The sequence below is a fragment of the Heteronotia binoei genome, chromosome 2 (genome assembly GCF_032191835.1).
Source record: "Heteronotia binoei isolate CCM8104 ecotype False Entrance Well chromosome 2, APGP_CSIRO_Hbin_v1, whole genome shotgun sequence".
In the NCBI taxonomy this organism is placed as follows: Eukaryota; Metazoa; Chordata; class Lepidosauria; order Squamata; family Gekkonidae; genus Heteronotia; species Heteronotia binoei.
The window spans coordinates 170100629-170122991 of record NC_083224.1 but is presented as its reverse complement, the minus strand read 5'-3'; the positions used below and the strand labels follow the sequence as shown (position 1 = coordinate 170122991).

General features: G+C 45.7%; 1 protein-coding gene across 1 annotated transcript in view; it reads right to left on the bottom strand.

The window, feature by feature from the left end:
* Positions 1-21866, bottom strand: part of NMNAT2 (nicotinamide nucleotide adenylyltransferase 2) — a 93740-nt gene extending 71874 nt beyond the window's left edge. Inside the window, exon 1 of the mRNA XM_060232415.1 lies at positions 21708-21866. Coding sequence (XP_060088398.1) covers positions 21708-21792 — 85 coding nt within the window. The 5' untranslated portion in view covers positions 21793-21866. The remainder of the gene's footprint in view (positions 1-21707) is intronic.
* Between the last annotated feature and the right edge of the window lie 497 nt (positions 21867-22363).

Sequence of the window (22363 nt, the reverse complement as noted above, 5' to 3'; positions counted from 1 at the left end):
TTCATCCCCACGGCCACAGAAATAATCTCCTTGGCTATTTTCCCAAGCAACTTGAGAAGGAAGCATCTCTCCGTGTCTAGACGAATATTTGATCATGATCAAACCAAAATACAGAATGAAAGCATGACATGCACATTGGTTTCAGTGATGTCATTAGCATGGGATACACACTAGAGTTTCTTCAACAGCATTAGAAAAGCATGGGGGCCCATCATAGCAATCCACTTCATGAACAGACCTTCTGTGAATCACTGCAAAGTGGGCTAAACAAGAAAAGGGCACTGCCTCATCACAGAAAGCATCAATTCTGTAGGAGTCTGGAATGAATCAATGACAGAACTAACTGTTCTGATGGACCAACATGGCTGTTTTTTAATCTCCTGCAGAGAACACTGAATGATGCCACCCAAAAGGAAGAGAATCCTAAGGATGGCCAAGAATGCATCACTTAGTGCTTCCATCCAGTAGAGCAGCAGTTCCCAACCTTTTCGGTATAGGGACACACAAGGCCAAATTTATTTGGTATGGTGACTCTACCTGGCCCCACTGGGGGACCTCCTGATGTCACTTTGGTTTTTTGGCCACTGTATGACGCTGAGTGTTCAACTGGATGGGCCATTGGCCTGATCCAACATGGCTTCTCTTATGTTCTTATGATCCATCCAAGACTGTCCCAAGGTCTGTTTTTTGCACCCTAGTCAGACTATGAACTGGCTAGTATCCAGTTCAGAATTCCATTTTTGACAATGAGAAGCCAATAAACATCATACAAAGGGCAAATCTGCCCCCATTATGAACCCCAAGTAAATGGCATTCTAACATGCACAGGCTTTGTGTATGATGGTTATACTTCAGCTTGTGACCAACTTCATCTTCTCCATTACTCTCTCCAATCCACCCCCCTGAGATTCTAACTTTAGTAGCCATCGGGACATGTTTTATTTGATCAACATATAGAAGCAGTAAAGAAAAAAAACACAAACTGATGTGCTTTAGTGTAATTAACTCTATCTGAAATTTTACTCATAATATAGTAGTCCCAAAGTTGAGTTTGCCACTGTTCATTCATGGGTAAACCCCCCTCTTTCTAATAACCCTGAAGCGGGGGGAGGGTTTGAGGAGGGGTGGGACCTCAGTCAATGCCATAGATTTCACCCTCCAAACAAGCCATTTCCTCCTGGGGAACCACTGTTGCCAATCTCCAGGTGAGGACTGGAGATCACTCAGAATTACAACTGCTCTCCAGATGGCAGAGATCAACTCCCCTTGAGGTGTGGTGGGAGTGAATGCCTTCACTTAGGTGGGTAGGAAGAGGGCAAGGGTGGGGGGCATTTGCCCAGAGCCTCTATCTAGAGCCTATTGTATTTTTCTTCACAACGGGCCTTATTCCTAGTAACAACATAAGAGAAGAGCTGGCAGAAGGAGTTGCAAGGGTGAAAGGGAGCAGGAGATATAGCCATTAAGGTTGTGAACTTGCTTCCACAGGATGTGGTGATAGCTGCCAACCTAGAAGGCTTTAAAAGGGGAGTGAACAAATTCATGGAAGATAGGGCTATCAGTGGCTACTAGTCACAACAGCTACTAGCCATGATGGATATCTACTCTCTCCAGTACCAGAGGTAGTATGTCTTTTATACTGAGCACAGGCAGGACAATGCTGTTAACAGTCATCCTGCTTATGTCCTTCCTATAGCCTGCTGGTTGGCCACTGTGTGAATAGGATGCTGGACTTGATGGGCTTTTGGTTTGGTCCAGCATGGTTCTTCTTATGTTAGACTTACCAACTACCAGATGGGGCATGGGTATCTCCTGAGATTAAAGTTGATCTCCAGATTATCAGTTCCCCTGGAGAAAATGGCTGCTTTGGAAGGTGAACTCTAATCTACAGCATTATATTCTGCTGAGGTTCCTCCTCTCTCAAATCCTTCCCTACCTGTGCTCCACCTCCAAATCTTCAGGAATTTCCCCAAACCAGAATTGGCAACCTATTTAAGTTCTAGATGGGGCCTGAAGATCTTTCAGAATGCCAACTGAGCTCCAGGCTACAGAGATCAGTTCCCCTGGAGAAAATGGCTACTTTGGAGTGTAGGCACCAGGACTTTTTTTGTAGCAGGAACTCCTTTGCATATTAGGCCATACCCCTTGATGTAGCCAATCCTCCAAGAGCTTACAGGGCTCTTAGTACAGGGTCTACTGTAAGCTCCAGGAGGATTGGCTACATCAACGGTGTATGGCCTGATATTCAAGAGTTCCAGTTACAAAAAAAAGCCCTGGCACACTATGGCATTATACGCTGCAGAGGTCCTTCCTCTCCCCAAACCATTCCCTCCCCAGGACCGACCACCAAATTCTCCAGAAAATTTCCCACCTTGGAGGTGGCAGCTCCATTAGTCATCCAAGGATAGTAGGATTCAAGAAGCTGCCAGGAACCTATCAGAATCTGAGGGCTGAGAGATAAATGTGCAGGACCTTGCGGAAGGCTTTGAAAGTCAAGACAAGGAGTCAGCTCCCCTGACACAAGCTTGGATGGGGAGTCAGAATAAGGATTTAAGGAGGGATGCTCCATAGCCTAAATGTTGCCAGAGGTGATATCTGTGGACAGGACAGGACAGGTTTTTTGACAGTTAAGCCTGTGCATTGCATTTGAAGAATATACTGCCTAAAGGACTTTCAGATCCATAGCTGAAAATAATTTAATTGCACCGCTGCACGTGTTCCATGCAGTTCTGCTTGTTCCTGGGAGAGCGAATTGGCTCTCCAGGCATCATGAGACCCAGCCTGAGTCTAGATTACAGGAGCTCCTCTATTCATTCAGCAATAAAAATAAAACAATTGACTATGCATACAGCAGTTCCACCAAATCCCAGCTGGCTTCCTTTCTGAAAACGCTTTTCAGTTGTCTGAGCGTAAAAATATGCAGGATGCAGTAAATGCAAAACACAGAGGCACAGGGCATTTATCTTACCACCCTTCGGACAAATGATTCTGCTTAACATAAAAAGACCACATGTGTGACTGAAATAGGGCACAATTCTTTTGCTTTGTCCCCCAAGAGACTTGCATCTCTGGCTTGCATCTCTGGCAGCCTCTTGGCTATCAAAGGATGTTGGTGAGATTTTTTTTTTTTTTAAATTGAAGTCCTAGCAGAGCATCCATCTTTATTTTGTTCTAAAGCGCTTTTGCAGCGCTCTGCTTGTAAATCACAGTGATGTTCAATGGGGAATGTTATTTGTGACTTTTATTTATTCTGGCTGCTTTTCACATCCCCCCCCCTGCCCTGTACCACACAAGAATCTCAAGTAATTCATTGTACAAGGGGTTGCTACACTTTATCCTCACAACAGCCCTGTAAGATAGGTTAGGTTGCATTCAACTTGGTATGTGCACTGGGGGGGGGGGGGAAGCACTGCTAACTTAACAGCATAACATGTCTTCTCATTCAATTGAACATTTAGTCTTCACTAGGGTTGCCAAGTCCAATTCAAGAAAAATTGGGGGAATTTGAGGGTGGAGCCAGGAGACTTTGGGAGCGGAGCCAGGAGCAAGGGTGTGACAAGCATAATTGAACTCCAAGGGAGTTCCAGCCATCACATTTAAAGGGACAGCACACCTTTTTAAATGCCTTCCTTCCATAGGAAATAATGAAGGATAGGGGCACAATGAAGGATAGGAACACCTTCTTTTGGGGCTCATAGAATTGGACCCCCTTGTCCAATCACTTTGAAACTTGGGGGTAATTTGGAGAGAGGCACTAGATGCTATACTGAAAATTTGGTGCATCTACCTCAAAAAACAGCTCCCCCAGAGCCCCCAATACCTCCAGATCAATTCCCCATTATACCCTATGAGAATCAATCTCCACATAGGGAATAATGAAGTGCCCAGCAGACATTTCCCGTCCCCCCCCATTTCTGGCGACTCTGAAGCAAGGGATTGGCCTCTCTACTCACAAGTTGCTGCCAACTTCTTCAAAGTAACACAGACACAACATCCCAAGAGGAAGCCTTTCCAATCGGAGACTGAAGCCTCTGGAGGTGGAAAGTCACATGGTGGCTATGGTGGCGGGGCTCCCCCTCCCATCTTGCTGGCAAGCTGACTGGGGGCAAGAAGGAGCCTGGGAAACCAAGAGAACCCCTGCTGGGACCTGGGGATTGGCAAGCCTAGTCTTCACCTTATTTTAAATAACCAACCCTCCCAAATCCTGGTTTTTAAATTTTAAAAAACCCTGCCTAGAGATAAAGATGTGACCTTGTAACATCAAGAGGAGTAAACCAGTCAGTGCTCTGCTCAGCTGTCTTCAGCCACACACTGGAACAACTTGTTTCCTTGAGTGTATGATCCTTAAGGCTGTAGGTTGGATCCAGCCAACTTTTCCATTAAGGGCCTATCAAGACCTTACATTTTGCTAGAGTTTGCCATACCACTCCTGTGAGTTCCAGGTGGCAACACAAATTTAGAAGAGCCACAGGGGGCTGATTTGGACTATAGCGTGGGGAAGGAGGGGTTCCTACCTCCCCGCCCATGCCGTTTCCCCAACTTGAAACAGCACTAGGGGTGTTATTTATTCTGTAGGGGACAACCTGCAAGCATGCTGAGCTTTCGTGCCCCCTGGCACCATTCAGATTGGGGAAAAAGTGCAAGAGGGAAGGCAGGAGCTCCTCCTCTTCCTCCTGTGCCATGGCCCCAATTTGTACTGGGCCACTGCAGCAGTTCTACGTGGAGTTGCCAATAGTAACTCAAAGCTGCAATATGGCCACAAGTCCCTGTGATACTCATGGAAAATGTAACATCTAATTTGCCACCACCACCACCCCCCCCCCAGTTTTACCCAATTCCCCTTCTTAGTACAGCCCTCATCTAGGGTTGCCAGCTCTGGGTTGGGAAATCCCTGGAGATTTTTGGGGCGGAGGTTGGGGAGGGCAGGGTTTGGGAAGAAGAGGGGCCTCAGCAGGGTATAATTCCATAGAGACCACTCTCCAAAGCAGCCCTTTTCTCCAAGGGAATAATCTCAGTCATCTGGAGATCCATTGTAATAGTGAGTGACCTTCTCCCATCCCGCACAGATACTAAGCATACAGATCCAAGGTACTTAGCATAGCCTTGTTTTTCCCCTGGGTGTTTCTTCCTTTTTTGCCAGCAGATAATCTGGCTGCATCCAATCCTGTCTATTTGAACAAAATGCCTGGCATATGTTTCAAATCATGTGCACTTGGACACAATCTTGAGGTACTTGAATTGCACTCTACAGAATTTTGTTTTCCTGAATCCAGCAGAGACAAGACACAATTACTATTTTGGTCTCACCCAGTCTGGTGCTTGAACTTATGCCAGTTGCAACCTGTATCAAAAGCATCGGCCATGAATTTAGAGAAGGTGTTTCCACAATCAGTTCTCTTAATCACACGTTTTACTAGAATCAAGGAAATAATCCTACTGTAAACACCAATACTTCCTACTGCAAACACCAATACTCCCTCTAAGTTTTTGTGAACAAAAATTCTATTTTGTGAGTTACTGACTTTAAAATTGTGAGCTGCTAAATAAATTAGTTTACACTGGGGCCATTTTTCCTGAGCTATGAAAAAAATGTGTGAGCTGGAGGCTAAAAAACCGTGAGCTAGCTCACACTAACTCAGCTTAGAGGGAACACTGGCAAACACTTACCTCCATTTTAAATCCACCAAGCACAGCAAAATGGTTGTTCCCACCCTCTTTATCCATGCTTGATTATTTCATTGCTGTTGCTTCTAACATACTAGTCTTTGATATAATTTTTTCTATGCCCAATTACTCAATCTGCTAGTTTATCACTGAAGGTACAACATATTGTGAGATGATAAAACTGATAGAGGCTTATGGGGGGGGAGGTCATCACAAAATGATGGAATGGTTGGGGGATAGGTGACTGGTTGCAATCCCCAGGTTCTTTTCACATATACTACTGCCAAGCCAGGTTTTTTCTCCTGTACCACTCAGTGGCCTTTGATTCTTTTTGCCTGAATGCAGAACTTTGCATTTGTCCCTGCTGAATTCCATTTTATTAGTATCAGCCCAGATTTCCAACCTGTCAAGGTCATCTTGAAATGTACAGCTTTCACGTGAGGCTGATCTCCAGTATACAAAGAACAATTCCCCTGGAGAAAATAGCAGCTTCAGAGGGCAGACTGTATGGTATGCTATAGATCAGGGGTGGCCAAACTTGCATAATGTAAGAGCCACATAGAAGAAATGTCAGATGTTTGAGAGCTGCGAGGGAGGGAGGAGAAGGAAGGAAGGAAAAATAGATGGGGAGGGACAGAGAGGTGGAAAGAAAGCAACTTTAACTTTAAATGCATTCTCCAAGCTGGCTGGCTTGGAGAATTTAAGGAGACAAATGCCTTCTCCAAGCTGGCCGACAAGGCAGTGGGGGCTTGAGAGCCACACAATACATGTGAAAGAGCCACATGTGGCTCCCAAGCCACAGTTTTGCCACCACTGCTATAGATTCTAGGCAAAATCCCTCTCCAGATTCCCTCCTGCACAGATACTGCTCCCAACTCTCCAGGAATTTCCCATATCAGACTTGGCAATTTTATTTCTGTCTTCTATTGGCTATCTCTTCCAGTTTTGCTTGCATCAGCTACAAGTCTGATATGGATTCCTCTGCTCTGTCATCCAAGTCATAGATTAAAAAAAATATTAATGGCTACCAGACCCAGGGCAGATCACTGCAGCAGAATGTGGAGTCAGCTGAGTAGTTTGATTAAAAGACTTCAACATTTAATTATTTATTAAAGTATTTATATCCCATTTTTTCCTTGTGGCTCAAGAAGGCTGACTCGCCAGCTACAGAAAACAGAATGAAACTTCATTTTGACTGGCTTAACTAACCATCTGTACACTCTTGTCTAGACTCTCCCTCTTGTCTCCCCTGGGAGACCTCCCAATCCAGGCTTCGCTTTGACCCCTGAACCGGGAAGTTCTTTCACACACTTCACACAAAAAGTCCCACCATGGCAGCCTCCTACCTTGAATTTTTTTGTGATGTTTCCCAAACAGGGACAGGCTTCTGTAGTTTCCCTAGTGGCTGCCAATACAGCCCAGTGATGATGGAGCTTCCATGTGGTTTCCCTATAGCTTTCCTGCCCCAGTTCCTAAGGCATGCCTGCCCACAAGGGGATTTTAAGCTATTAAAAATCCACAATGGAATATTGTTATAAGAACACACCAAAGAGATTCTGTGTATTCCCTGTGTCTTTAAACAGTTAAGCCTCTATTTCCTTTGATTGTGGAGGCATGTCTTAAGTTGCTATGTGGACTAGGACCAACCAGAAAATGTTGGGAGGTTGGAATGCAGGGCTTTTTTTGTAGCAAGAACTCCTTTGCATATTAGGCCACACACCCCTGATGTAGCCAATCCTCCTGGAGCTTACAGTAGGCCCTGAACTAAGAGCCCTGTAAGGTCTTGGAGGACTGGCTACATCAGGGATGTGTGGCTTAATATGCAAAGGAGTTCCTGCTATAAAAAAAGCCTGGTTGGAAGGTTGCAGAAGAAGCATCCTCCTGCGATGGAAGCAGCTGTTTCTAAATGGGTGCTCCCTGTCCCTGCAGGCCCACTGATGAAGCATTTAGATTAAACATTTGGTAATATAAAAGCTGAGAATCCACATGTGATTCTCCTGCACTTGAAAACAGCTTGATCACTTTATGCATATGTGAATGCTTTTCATTATTTTTCAAAAAAAAAAATTCTAGGCTTACAGATGGTGCTCAAGAGAAAATATGTAATTAGAGTGACTTGGAACGTTCTTACTGAGAGCTGGACTGGCTGCCAGACTTGTGCCACAGAATGGGTGAAATTATCTCTTTTCTGGATCAGCTGATCAATTAAAGTAGAGTGCCTCAGCCTTGTTATACACGTGGGCACTTCTGGAATTTTTGTAACAGGTAGCGGGTACCACACAACAAGACAACCACTATGAGAGGTCAGTCAAATCACAAAATGTCGGGAAGTTCCACAAAATGTTAAAAGGTTTTAAGCCAAGCATCCTCCTATGGTGGAGGCAACTTGTTTCCAAATGGCTCCTTCTTGCCAATACAAAGGTGATAGATCTCCTGGGCCCTTCTAAATCACCTCCTGCTCAAATGAGGTGGTTCGGAGGGTGGGGTGGGGAAAGAGAAAATTGCTAATCAGAAAATACATCAGCAGGTACCATGGTGGCACATGCCACACTGGGGAAACTTGATTTAAAATTTTGCAACTTTCAGGTATATAAAACTCTTCATGTACCAGAAATACATAGCATAAAAACAATGGCCGTTTTCCCACAGAGCTTACCACGGAGTGACGTCCCTCTTCACCGCGCAGCGTCTGCGTGGATTTCCCACCAACTGCTCCAGATAACCAGGAAGAGCCGTGGCTTTTGCGTTGCTAACGTAAACTGGTTTTTAGTGGTTTATATCTGCGACGCAAAAGGTCCGGCACTTCCTGGTTCTGCGAAGCAGTTGGTGGGAAATCCGCGCAGACGCTGCACGGTGAAGAGGGACATCGCTCCGTGGTAAGCTCTGAGGGAAAACGGCCAATATGAATATTTGCATATGTCCATATATATTACTGCTATTAGCCCTGACCTGGGTAGCCAAGGGTGGCTTGGGCTCGTCAGATGTTGGAAGCTAAGCAGGGCTGGCCCAAACTAATATTTGGATGGGAGACCGCCAAGGAATATCAGGATCATAATGCTGAGGCAGACAACGGCAAACCACCTCTGAATGTCTCTTGCCATGAAAACCCTATGGAGTCACATAAATCAGCCATCATGACTACTTTTGATGCTACTTGCGGAACAAAGGACAAAACTACATAGCATTGCCCAGGGGGGCGGTTTCTGGAGGAATGCAGCAGAATGGAGTTCTAGAACCTCTTTGTGGAAACAGAACTCTAATTTTTTTTAAAAAAAAATTCATGGGGGCACCTGTGTGTTCCTCCTTCATTTCCCTCTTGAGAGTTCCAGCACCTCTTTTTCCAGAAAGGGAAAAAAAAAAAGCCCTGGCATTGCCCATAAGAAATAATTTCCAAAATGTGACTCAGGAAGCCTTGAGGTTCCTCAAAGTCTTATCAGGGGTTCCTCAAATGAGAAAACTAGTAATTGAGAATGGGTTCCTCAAATGAGAAGATTGGTAATGGCAGCAGTGCAGGAGACAACTGATGAGCAGACACGGATTACCAGTTGGATTACCAATTAAGACTCTGAGGTGCTGGCAGAATTGCTGGGGCTTGGCCCTCTAAGGCAGTGGCCCACTAGGAAATTTCCCTGTAAGTTTAATGGTCAGTTCACTCCTGTCTATAAATCCTCTGCAACACAAAGTTACACAGACTGTTGGGCATTATTTTCAGTTTACACAAGGTGATGGTGGGCCCAACACTGCTCCATTTGGACCAACTTTGTGCTTCACAACATGCCTGATAATCCTTGGCAATATGCTCTGAGGGAAGATTGAGATTCCTTGGCAGACAGGTCCATAATTCAAGCCACACCATCTGGCAACTTTGTACTGCAGGCAAGATCTGTAGTCCTGAACACCGCTAGATTTATTTAAGACCTTGTTGCACTAGGTGGTGGAAAGTGCTGTCAAGCTGCAGCTGACCTATGTGACCTATGACAGCCTTTGCCCTATGACCTATGGCAGCCTTTGTGGGGTTTCCAAGGCAAGAAATGTTCAGAGGTGGTTTGCCATTGCCTACCTCTGCATAGTAACTCTGGACTTCCTTGGTGGTCTCCGATCCATGTACTAACCAGGGCTAAGCCTCCTTAGCTTTCAAGAGCTGATGATATCAGGCTAGCCTGGGCCATCCAGGTTTGGGCCTTTGCACTGTAGCAATTTTTAAAACTAGCAAATAACTCCCCCATCCTCTTTTTAGATTGCCTAGATATTTCCTAGATTTTCCAGAGTCCTTCTCAATAAAGAGGATTAGGGATTATTTGCCATGTTTTTTCCCCAACACTCTTTCTTTAGTCCACTTGGCCAGATACAGACTACTGAGTGAAAGCTCCATTTGGACACTTAATAGTGAACCCTAAAGGGAAAATATGACTGTAGGATGAATGACCTCCATGAAAATGGCATTTGGCAGCAGGCTGCATGGGAGACCAGGTAATGGTTCTTCTCATGCCCCAAGCCAGGTAATGAATTCTTAAAATGGCCTGCCGGTAAGACAAATTGCTGATCACAGCTCAGGTATATCAAGATGGGTGTATCTTGATGCTAATTTTATTTTTCTTTATTGTTTCCTTTCTCAGTACTGCAATCTCTATGTTTGGATTGTATACCAGGGAGAGGGAAACTAAATACATGGAGATGACCAGCTGTCATGGTTAACAATACCAGGTAACTTGTCTGTCTGTCTGTCTGTTTGTCCATCCATCCATCAGATATAGATATAGTTGCTCAAGATTGCTTATATTACTATAAATTAAAAACATACAAACTACAGTAAACCCTGCCTCCCCAAGAAAATACCCACAGTTTAAGTACTATTAAAACCCCTTGCAAATAAAATGGCCTTATAGTGCATCCTATAAACTTACAAAGATTGGCTCCAATCATCTCCACAAAATGGGAACCATTGCAGAAAAGGAATGGATCCCAAGAGGTGTCAATTGGACCATGTTCAGGAGGGGAACAACTAGAAGGGGGTGATACTTTTCTCACCACCACCACAGGTGTGCCATCCATCCATCAGAAATAGATACAGTGGCTCAGCCTCCTTCCCCCCACCCACCTTGGTTGTTTTAGTTTCAGGATAAAATTCTTAAACCCAAGCATTTCAGAAAACCCCTTTTAGTCTTTCAGTCAAAACTACACACAGACAATCAGTGACTCATGTTGAACTCAACCAATATCATCTCTATTCTCTACCATGCTTTCTGCTCACAACCTGAGTTCGATCCAGGTGGAAGCTGGGTTCAGATAGCTGGCTCAAGGTTGACTCAGCCTTCCATCCTTCCGAGGTCAATAAAATGAGTACCCAGCTTGCTGGGGGGAAAGTGTAGATGACTGGGGAAGGCAATGGCAAACCACCTCATAAAAAGTCTGCTGTGAAAACGTCATGATGCAACATCACCCCAGAGTCGGAAATGGCTGGTGCTTGCACATGGGACTATCTTTACTTTTTTTTAGTTTAGAGAAAATAAATCCATATGGTGCGATGTAGTTGCCTTGTGAGTTTCCCTACTTCAATTTGCAGGGGTAGAAAATGCCAGAAGATTACAGTGAGGGAACATGAAGCCACCATGGCCACACAGCAGCCATCACATATAGTTCCAGCCATCTTGAAGCTTCTTCGGGAGGAGAAAGGTTGATAAGGCTTTTTAATTTGAAGGCAGAGATTTTTCCCCCTCCTAGTTACTCTAAATAAAATAGATAGCACCAATGAATTGGTCCAACAGGAATTAGAACCAAGCTCTAATCAATCACTGATGCTTTTCAACAGTGGCAGGAATTGTACTGCCTTGGTCTTTGTAGTGATTGGTGAGAGCAGGCAATATGGTGTAGTGGTTAGTGTTTTGGTTTCATATCTCTGTTTTGCATGACACTTAGATGATCTTGAGTCAATCCAGGGTGGAACTCATTTGCATATTAAGGCCCAGGCAGAACTCATTTGCATATTAAGCTACACCCCTGGTGTCACAATTGTTTCACATAGGGCTTTATTGTAGAAAAAGCCCAGCAGTAACTCCTTTGCATATTAGGCCACACCCCCTGACACCAAGTCAGCCAGAACTGCTTTCCTGCACATTCATGCTAAAAAAAAAAAAGCCCTATCAGTCTCACTTTCCCCATCAAATCTACCTCTCACAAAATGGCTGCTCCAGGAGGCTGAATCAAGTGCAAAATGTGAGGGAGTGAGATTATGCATAACTCTAATAGTAACTCTTCAACATTTCAGGCAAAAGCTCTGATTAACAGGATGCCTTTAAAGTGAACATACTGTATTTAAAATATTTCCTTGCATACACACAACTTACCCTCAGTTATGCAGTGAAGATCATTGTGCTTTGGGAGAAGCTGCTGCTGAAAGCAAATGTGTTTTTTAATCTCTACAGCCAGTGAGAAGCCCTGCTAGGTAAAAGTCACACCTGACCCCACCCAGTTTCTACAAACACTTGGTGGATGCCTTGGTACCTGTGGGCACCATGTTAGGGACCCCTGTGCTCAATGGAAGAATAATGAATGTATGCATACAGGAAAGAAACTGGGGTCTGAAAAGACAGCAGCCTTACACAAGACTCTACAAAACTGCTAAGGACAAAAATCTTAAATCTTATGTACATTCAGAGTTAGCTCTACAGAGGTGGAGGAGATTGGATTTATATCCTGCCCTTCACTCAGGGTCTCAGAGTGGCTTACAATCTCCTCCCCTTCCTCTCCCCCCAGCAGACACCCTGTGAGGCAGGTGGGGCTGAGAGAGCTCTTGAGAGAACTTCTCTTGAGGGAACAGCGCTGAGAGAGCTGTGATTGACCCAAGGTCACCCAGTTGACTGCATGTGGAGGAATGGGGGAATCTAACCCAGTTCTCCCGGGTTAGAGTCTGCACTCTTAACCACTACACCAAACTGGCTCTCTGAGTAGAGAGCCATGTAATTAGATTGGTCCTGGGCAGCAGGGCTAGGAAAGAGCTCTAGAATCTTGGAGAACTATAACAGAGCATACCATACTAGAATCGATGGCTCAGTGGCCCAACTCAGTATGAGTCAGATTGAGATTGCTGAGTTTTCATTCAAACCCATTTTTTTGGCCTGAGCAGACATTTAAGGTGCTCCTAATCAAGGCTTTTTTTAAAAAAAAAAATGTGCAGCTCGACACAAAATCTATAATTCCAGGGAGGAATGTGCAGATCCAAAAAAAGATATCTGTGCAGTTCAAATATTCAAGTCATGCAAAAGTTGTATTATGTTAGCTGATGGAGAAAGGGACTGAAAACAATGTAAAAAGTAAAACAAGTCATCCAGCTTCCTCTAGAACAGGGGTGGGAAACCCTTTTTCTGCCAAGGGCCATATGGATATTTATAACATTATCCGCGGGCCATAAAAAATTATCAACTTAAAAAACAGTGCGCCACCAAGGAAAAATGATTCAGGCCAGCAAAATTTATGCAAATAATTGTTTTTCTATTTGAAGTCATGTGGAGAGAGCCTAATCTGGCACACACACACACACACGGCTCGCTGCCCTAGGCAAATGCATAGGTCCAGGGCTTTTTTGTAGAAAAAGCCCAGCAGGAACTCAGTAGCATATTAGATCACATCCTCTAATATTAGCATATTAGGTCACACACTCATTAGCATATTAGGCCACACCACGTGCAAACCAAACTGCGACAGTAACTTTTCTAGGCCCTGCAGTAATTCTGGCTTGCCAGCCAGCCCCCAGGGAGGCTGCTGCACAGTACATCTGAGCTATGTGATCCCTGCCTGGCCCTGGGGAGGCTGCTGCACAGTATGGCTAGGCCTCACGATCCTTGCTGGCCAGCCAGGCCCTAGAGAGGCTGCCACATGGCTCGGTTCAGTCCAGCAATCCCCGAGGGCCACACCAAGTGACCTCGAGGGCCGCATACGGCCCTTGGGATGGAGGTTCCCCACCCCTGCTCTAGAACCCCAGAACCTGATCAAGCACCTCAGTTTCTCCTCCCCCTGACAAAGATACTCCTCATGAGCTCTACTGCTACACTCCATGGAGCATTCACCAATCATTCAAAGAGGAAGGAGATCATCCTAGAATATGAGGGAACCATTTCCTTGACAAGGCATGTGAAATTGTCAGCGTTATAAAGATGGTGAGGCACACACAAAGAAAATACACAGAGGTGCTGTAGCACCATCTGTTGCATCCACAAATTACAATTACATACAGGGCTTTTTTTGTGGCAGGAACTCCTTTGCGTATTAGGCTACACTTGCCTGATGTAGCCAATCCTCCAAGAGCTTACAAGGCTCTTCTTACAGGGCCTACTGTAAGCTCTTGGAGAATTGGCTACATCAGGGGATATGGCCTAATATGCAAAGGAGTTCCTGCTACAAAAAAGCCCTTCATACCACTGTGCTGTTCCTATATTTTCCTTTTAAAACCCTCTGCTCACAATCAGGCATCATGATGACGGAAAGTGCCATAAAGTCGCAGCTGACTGATGGTGACCCTATAGGGTTTCCAAGGCCAGAGACAAACAGAGAGGGTTTTGCCGTTGACAGCCTCTGAGTAGACTGAGAAGACTCAGCTTCTGATGAGATTGGGCTAGCCTGAACTATCCAGGTCACTCATCATAACACATATAAAAACAAGCTATAGACTATAGAATAAATACAGAATAAGAGCACTAAATATCTACAGCCACATCCAGCAGGAATGGTTCATAAAATGACTGACTCAGTGTACATGTTTAGCAGACAGGCATTAAGGATTGGTTCATCCATGAATGTTCATACATGCCTACATCAGCAAGTGATGACTACCACAAGAGAGTGAGTCACCACAGGCCTAATGGCACTGATGGAAAATCCCTGTCATCCATCATCATTCAAAACTGGGGCCTTTCAGTGAAGCCCCTTCATGCCAGTAGCTGTGAATCTTCAAGTGTACAGCAATCAAATGGAGAGAAATCACATGTTGCATTTGAATGTATGACCCAGACCCCCATGAACAGTAATCAAGCATGGGAACACCAGGTTATGTGTTCACATCATTATGAGCATTTGACTCATAGTTGTTGATGGCAAAAGTAGATTTTACAGGATTGTTGAAATCTAACAGTGCAAGAGTCACACCTCTTTGAGTCAACTGAAGTCAAGAGGCTTAAAAGGGTGTTACCCCTACTTATGACTGTGCTGTAAATCAGTTTTGACCCTTTCTAAATAAGAACGTAGTTCAACATCCAGAAAACAAACCAGGGACTGACCTGTAACTTAATTTCACCTCTGACTTTTCCTGCAGTAATGAAAGGTTGGGACACTAAGGTCAACTCCATTATAATGGTGAAGAGGGGAGAAAATTCTAAGCATGTACAGTTGTCATCTGGCACCTTGTCAACACTGGCACATTTGGACATTAGAGGTGAGCAGAATATCTTTTCTTTTTGATGACCGAATTTATTGCATTTTTTTTGTCCTTGTGGATGGTTATACCTGCAGAAGAGTGCTTTGATACAGACCCAGTGATTATTGTGAAAATTTTGCAAAATTGCTCCTATTGAATATTCAGAAGACATTCAAAAGAATCCAGCGTCAGTTCAATTTTCCTAGGAGCAGAAATTACTCTGTTTTACAAATTCTTGGTCTCAGAAATATAGCAAGTGGGGTAAGTAGCATGCCTGTATTGGGCACCACCTGGTGGGTCTCAAAGATTGGTTGTTATTAGGATGATATTCTCTTCCTTCAGGCCTGTGCCAAGGCAGCAGGCAAGGAAGGAAGGCCCTGTGGCATTGGTAACAGGCCAGAAGCCTAATAAAACACCACTGAACGCTCTGCTGAGGGAAACAGACCTACAATACAAGGCAGCAGTTTTCTTGCACAACAAACTCCCTTCTGAGGACAGAATTTCAGCAGCTTGATTCTTAAAGGTTCACGGCCTGTGCCAGATCCTGATTCTGTGAGTAAATTTGATGTGGGTGTAGAAAAGGCTAATTACAGAACCATGTGGTGTGTTTTATATTGAGATACATTATTTATTACTCAGCAATTCATACCCTGCTTTTCTTCCCCAATGGGCATCCACCAGAGTGGCATACGACGTCCCCTCCTCCATTTTATCATCACAGCAGCAACTCTGTGAGGTAGGTCTGGCTGAGAGACAGTGACTGCCTCAAGGTTACCTGGTGAGCTTCCATGGCAGAGTGGGGATTCGAACCTGGGTCTCCCAGAGATCCTTGCCCAGCACTCTAACCACTAACCTGCTCTGGCTTTCAAAGAAGGACTTCCCTTCTTTCTCTTTATGTTCAGTTCCATTTTGTGCAGAGGGCCAATCATTGCTAATTCAATCTTTTGTCATTATATAATGATGGGGGGGGAATGCATAATTGAGTTTGTTATGAATACATCACCATCACACATTACATTCCCAAAGTGAAACGTTCCCCTCCTTTGCCTTCTAAACCCCTCATTTTGCCATCTGAAATGGAGTGAGATATTCCTTCTCTTAACACAACAAAGCAATGATGGAGCAAGGTGGTACAAACAGAATCAATGTGAGCTTTCAGAGCTCTTTAATCTGGCAGCCGCTTCATGTGGGTGTATGCACAGCGGTATAATTTCACTACCTTTCTAGTATCTCTTACATATTCCCTGTAATTTAGCTAGAAAATCATCATCATCTGTGGGTATCATTTCATTGGGTTAAATGGAACTGATTTCAGTGTACCCCCATCATGGCTGTTCACTGACTAGTACCTGCCTCTAGGAAAAACCAGCAGGCAGCCAGTTGCCCTGGAGGGCCAAACAAACAGGACACAGAGAGGCTGAGGCCTTCTTCTGATGTTGTCACCTGGTACTAGGATTCAGAATGTACGGTCTGAATTTTAGCAGAGAAGACAACAGAGAGGAGAGAAAATCAGCAGTGCAAAGGGATGTTTACATGGGAAGTTGGAAATTCTGAAGTTTAAAACAAGTCAGTTACAGTCAGTGTAATCCTGAAAACTATATCCTGGAAGTAAATACCAGGGCTTTTTTTGAGCAGGAACGCACAAGCTGGCTTGGTGTCAGAGGGTATTGTCTAGTATGTAAATGAGTTCCTGCTGGGTTTTTTTCCTATAAAAAGCTCTGTGTGAAACAAGGGTGACATCAGGAGTTGTGGCCTAATATGCAACTAAGCTCCTGCTGGGCTTTTTCTACAAAAAAAAGCCCTGGTAAATACTATTGAATAGACTTAAGTAGGATTCTGGGTAGACCCACTTAGGATGGCACTGCTGTTTGATTACTTCCTGCCTCCCCAGAATCAAAGATCAAGCCACAGGTACAGAAACCCGAATTTTACATTTCACTTTGAGAACTGGCCCGTAATCATTGCCTCTCTCCAATCACATGGAAACTATTTATCCTCCAGTTTAAAGACATATGCCTGGAGTCTGATAAGCTATCCAGACCGAAGAGAACTCCATTACCATTAATGCAACACAAAGGAATTGAACATCAATAGCAACTGGATACCGGACTTGCTTTTTGGTGTGCTGCATACAGCTTATAGGATTTTGTTTTTCCAGTTTAATAGAAGTTTTTGTTCACTGTGTAGCTTTAGAAAGGGATATCTGGCCTGCCAGCTAATTAAGTCAGTGGTCTTCAGTCCCTCAGGTTGATCTCAGAGCCCATCCTGTTGGGTCACACACCATTATAGAGGGAGCTGCCATTTTAAACTACCTTTTGGAATGGCCTGCTGGATGTGCAACATGGCTGTCATGCCTGCTGCCTCTCTTAGAAAGTATGCTGAGAAGAGAAGCGGGACAGCTAGTTGAGGACACTCAGGGGCTGAGTGGATCCCTCCATGGCTTTGATCCTCGGCTTGTTTCTCATTATGGTAACCTCCTGGTGCTTGGTTTGCATTTCCTGTCCCCAGCTCTTTTAGGCTGTTGCCCACAGACCTGGCACTGACACCAGTAAGGTCATAACTCTAGCGCTTCCTATCACATGACTTCTTGTTATGTGGTTGTACCCCAGTGGATCCTGACTCCCATTCTGTGTCCCAAAACTGCAGAAAGAAGATCAGGAAACAACTGACAAGCTGAGCCAAAGATCTTGAGGGAAGTACCTCAGACTAGGAAAAGACAGAAAGCATACTACCAGCGATGACACTGACCCAGGGTGGGATGACACTGGCCCAGGGTACATGAAGATGCAAGTGGGAAAACAAAGCAGGAATAGCATGCCTCAGCTTTCATTTTTTAAAAAAATCAATGAGCTCCAGCTTGGCTTCGCTGTTCTGATGTTAATTAAAGTTAGCATTTATATAATCTGTTAGAAGATTTAATATACACATTATAGCAGCAGTCTTTATAACAACCTTGTAAGGTAGTTCACTACTGCCCCTTAACACAGATTGGGCTGGGGGGAAACTGGCCACAGGCTGCCTAATGAGTTGGAATTTTAAGTGGAAGCTTCCTGGGTTACAGCTGAATTCTCATAGCCTTTCTGTTTATGCTTGCTCTGCATTTCTAGTGGAGTCCAGTCCCGCCCAGCCCTTGATCATTATGGAAGCACTTCATAGCATGATCGCTTTCTCATAGCAATAAAATTAAGCTGGAGCAGGGAGGGGAGCTAAATTCCGTCTGCAGGAATTGCTTCTGAAGTCATTCTATACACATGTAGGGCCTATATGGACTCCATGGAGATGAGTGAGTGAGAGGTATTGGGCTCTATGGAAGAGATGTGACATATTTTCCCCTCCCCTCTTTTGCTGACACATGGGGAAACAAAGGGCTACCTGGACAGGATTTTCTTCACTTCCTAGCATGTCGATACTGGTACAATGTATTCTTAAAGCAAATCTATGCAGATGCAGGGCTTTTTTGTAGCAGGAACTCCTTTGCATATTAGGCCACACACCCTTGATGTAGTCAATCCTCCAAGAGCTTATGGGGCTCTTCTTACAGGGCCTACTGTAAGCTCCAGGAGGATTGGCTACATGGGGGGGGGGGGTGGCCTACTATGCAAAGGAGTTCCTACTACAAAAAAAGTCCTGTGTAGATGTAAACCCCTCCCCACCTTTGTGAGTGTTTGGGTAAAGGGGGAGAAAGCAGCAACAAGAGCATCTGTAGGCACAGCAGGCACCTGGCAGGGGGAATAAAATGACTTCCTGGTTCTCATTACGCTCCATTGTGCAATCAGCAAATGCGTTATTGCATTCATTCAAGTTTCGTTTAATCTGCATAACAACATTAGCATGGGCTGATGTAGCAGACCTCAAACCCTTCAGACTCTAAGCCACGGCCCCTTTTGAGGAGCTGCTAGAAATAACCCTCTTTTATCTTGAGCACAGTGTGTCTTGGGGAAGAAAGGGGCGGAATGGTTTTCCAGAGCAGCCATCAATCAATTTTTAAACATGCAAAATGCATACATTATTTATAGTTGCGTGTGTGCATTCTTTCCTCTAAATGGGTGGAAGAGCTTTTCCTCTGGCCACATCTAAAGATTCCAGTGCAAATTCCAGTCCCTGGGGGACTTTCCTGGATGGCTGAGCTGTAGCTAGAAATCAAGTGCAAACTGGAGACTTTTACAGTGCATTCTCCTGCAATCCTCCTCCTGTTGTGCTTACAGGCACATAGTTTTCTAAGAAAAAAGTGGCCTCACATTTTTTTCGTTTTGTTTTTGTTCTCACAAATCTCTCAGTGAGCTAACTATTTAGACTAAGCATCACACAGTTGAATACCACCATCATTTACGATTACCCTGGCTATTTAATCTAACAGCCTGTCTGAATTCACTAGGCTAGAAGGGAGAAACGCATTTCCTATGCTTAACCATGGAGCCATTTCAGCACTTAGAGATGTGGACAGCAAACCGCTCTTGAACGCTTCTGCCCACACGCTGTGGGGGAGAAAGCCATTGAAAATCCTTCATAAAGGCTAAAGAAGAGTGGGTAAGATTATGCGCTTAGCCTCCCCACCCCCCACAGTTATATACTCAAGATCACCAGCATGGGTTTGATTCACCATACCATACCCATTTGCAGTTATCACACGCAAAAAATCCTTGAAAGAGCGGGGAGAAAGCTTTGTCACTCGGTTCTATCCCATACGAAAGGATTCTGTTTGAAATTAATGCATTGAAAATATTTCTGCGCTCGCCTTTCTCCAGACCCTCTTAGGACCCAAGGCAGATAACACCAAATATAAACACCCATATAAAAACAACTGGCTAGGGCAAATAAACATTAAAATAATGTCTTCAGGATGCATTAATACCAAATAATTAATAAAACCTTATACCCCCACTAGCAACATATTCCCCCTTGGGGCCCGGCTTGGGCTTCCCTGAAAAGGGTGAACCAATCCGATTCTGGTTTGAGTTCCAAAACGCAAGCACTGATGCTGAGACTACTGTGTATACCAGGGGTATATAACTTGCTTAATATAAGAGCCACATTGAATAAATTTGAGAGGTTCGAGAGCTGCAAGACATGAATGTCAGATGTTTGAAAGCCACAAGACATGAACATCATGTTTGAGAGTAGTAAGGAAGCAAATAGATGGGGAGGGGAGGGAGGAAGAGGTAGAAAGAAAGCAACTTTAATTTTAAATACATTCTGTGGCTGACTTGCCTTGGAGAAGCGATTTAAAGAGGCAAACCAGCCAGCAGGGTAGTGGGGTAAACCAAGCGGGCGCCCCCGCTGCACAAACCCAACCAGAGCAACCAAAGACATCCCCCAGCGACCGCCACCCCACCCCCAATCTGGCCTGACCAGCCGTAGCCATTCAACGGAGCTCCCCCTTGGCTTGGTAAACCGAAGCTGCATCTAAGCAGCTCACTCACCACCACGCCTCCTTCTAGTTTCCCATCCGAGCTTTCAAAGCCCTTGGAACTTCTCTCCCCTCCTCCCTCCTCCTAAACCCAGTTCAGTTCTGCAGCTGTTTTTTAAAACAGTCGACAAGGGTGGCAACTTAAGGATCCGGCCCGGCTTCATTACGCGTCACATTTTCCAGTTAGGCGCACACCCAAGATGTACACCACCCAACGTCAAGCGGGAACGTCACGCCTGTATGTTTGCAAACAGGGGCGGCAGAAGAAAGGTGCGCTTCCCAATTCCCTCCCCCGCCCCCGGCCAGGACACTCCGATTGGCTGCAACTTTTCGGCCCACGGTCTACTCGGGATCGCATCCCGGGGGCTGCCCAAACACGTCCTAGAGGCTCATCTCGTTTGAACGGGGGGGGGGGGGGGAGGTGTCGCCCAATGTCAGTCCCACGCAAGGAGGGACCCCAAGCGCAAAGCTCTCCTGCCCGGGGAGAGTCCTCGTTGGTCGCCCGACCCTGATGCAACGGGCAGGCGGCTCAGGTTCGGGGCTGGCGACCTCTCGGAGCAGGAGAGCCACGCCACAGCCCGCCCCCTTCCCCCTCGCCCCACAACAACCCAGGCAAACACTCCCACCCTTTCGCTGGCACCAGCCCCTCCGCTCCCGGGGACCTCCCTAGCACAGCCATCCGCCTCCCATCTCCTCTCTTTCCCCCCCTTCTTCCAACCCCGCCCGGAGCGGCTCCAGCCCGCTGAAACCCTCCTTTCCGAAGACGGCAGCCCGGCCCAGACATCACCGCTCGCTCTCCGCAGGGAGCTGTCCAGCGCTCTCCGTGCTGCCAAAACAGACCCTGACGCTCCCTTCGCCCCTAACCTTCCCGCCTTACTACCCTCAAGGCTCCGCAGGTCTTTTCCTGCCTCCCCCCCCCCCCAAGACCATCCCAGCCCTTTCCCAGCTCGCCTTCCCTGGATCCCTAACAAGCCGCGGCCCCTCCCCAAGCCAGGTCCTGGGATGGCAACACCGCGCCGAACAGCCTGGACGCGTTTCCCCTTCTCTGCAGCAATCCAAAGGGCACCCCCCCTCCCCCCACATACACACTGCCCGTAGATGGCCCACGAAGGAGGGAGGGAAGGCACTCCCGGTGTACCCAGGCAGTATCCACCCTAATGGACCGCAGCCAGCACATCCAGCGGTCAGTCAAATCCAGTGTCCTCCTCTATGGAGGCTTGGGTGGGGACTCACCGAACATCTGGATGTGGCCCTTGGTGATGGGGTTGAAGCTGCCGCAGGCCAGCAGGATAACGTGGGTCTTGGTGGTTTCGGTCATGGTGTTTTTGCAGGGCTTGGCTCCCTCTTTCCTTCGCTCTCCCCGTCGCTTCTTTTTTTGTGTCTCAATGTGTCTGCAGAGGGAGGGAAGCTCAGCTCGGAGCTCCCAGACGCAAGCCACGTCACTGCCTCCTCCCTCGCTTAACGCTTTCCAGGCCAGGCTGGAGGAAAGAAGAGAGAAAGAAGAGCCTGGGAAAGCTCAGGGCAAACCAGAGCTTTGGGGGTAAACTGTTGCTCATGGGGCAGTTTGGACAGAGCAGGCAGTGGGCAGAGCTTAAAACAAGAGTCTTGGAGCACCTTAAAAATGAAAGATAATTTTATTCCAACATGAACTTTTGCTGACTAGCCAGGAGCCCACTTCTTTAGATGCAAAGAGAGGATGCCTATCTCTTATGTAAAATGCCTGCATAGAAAGGATCTCTGCTTCTGAAGAAATTGGCTGTAATCCATCAAAGTTTAGGCTGGAATAAAGCACTGTTAGCCTTGAAGGTGGTAACAACATTCCACTTTGTTGCTTTCTGAAACGGAGTAACACAGCAACTTTTCTTGGCCTAAAAGAGCATCAAACACAT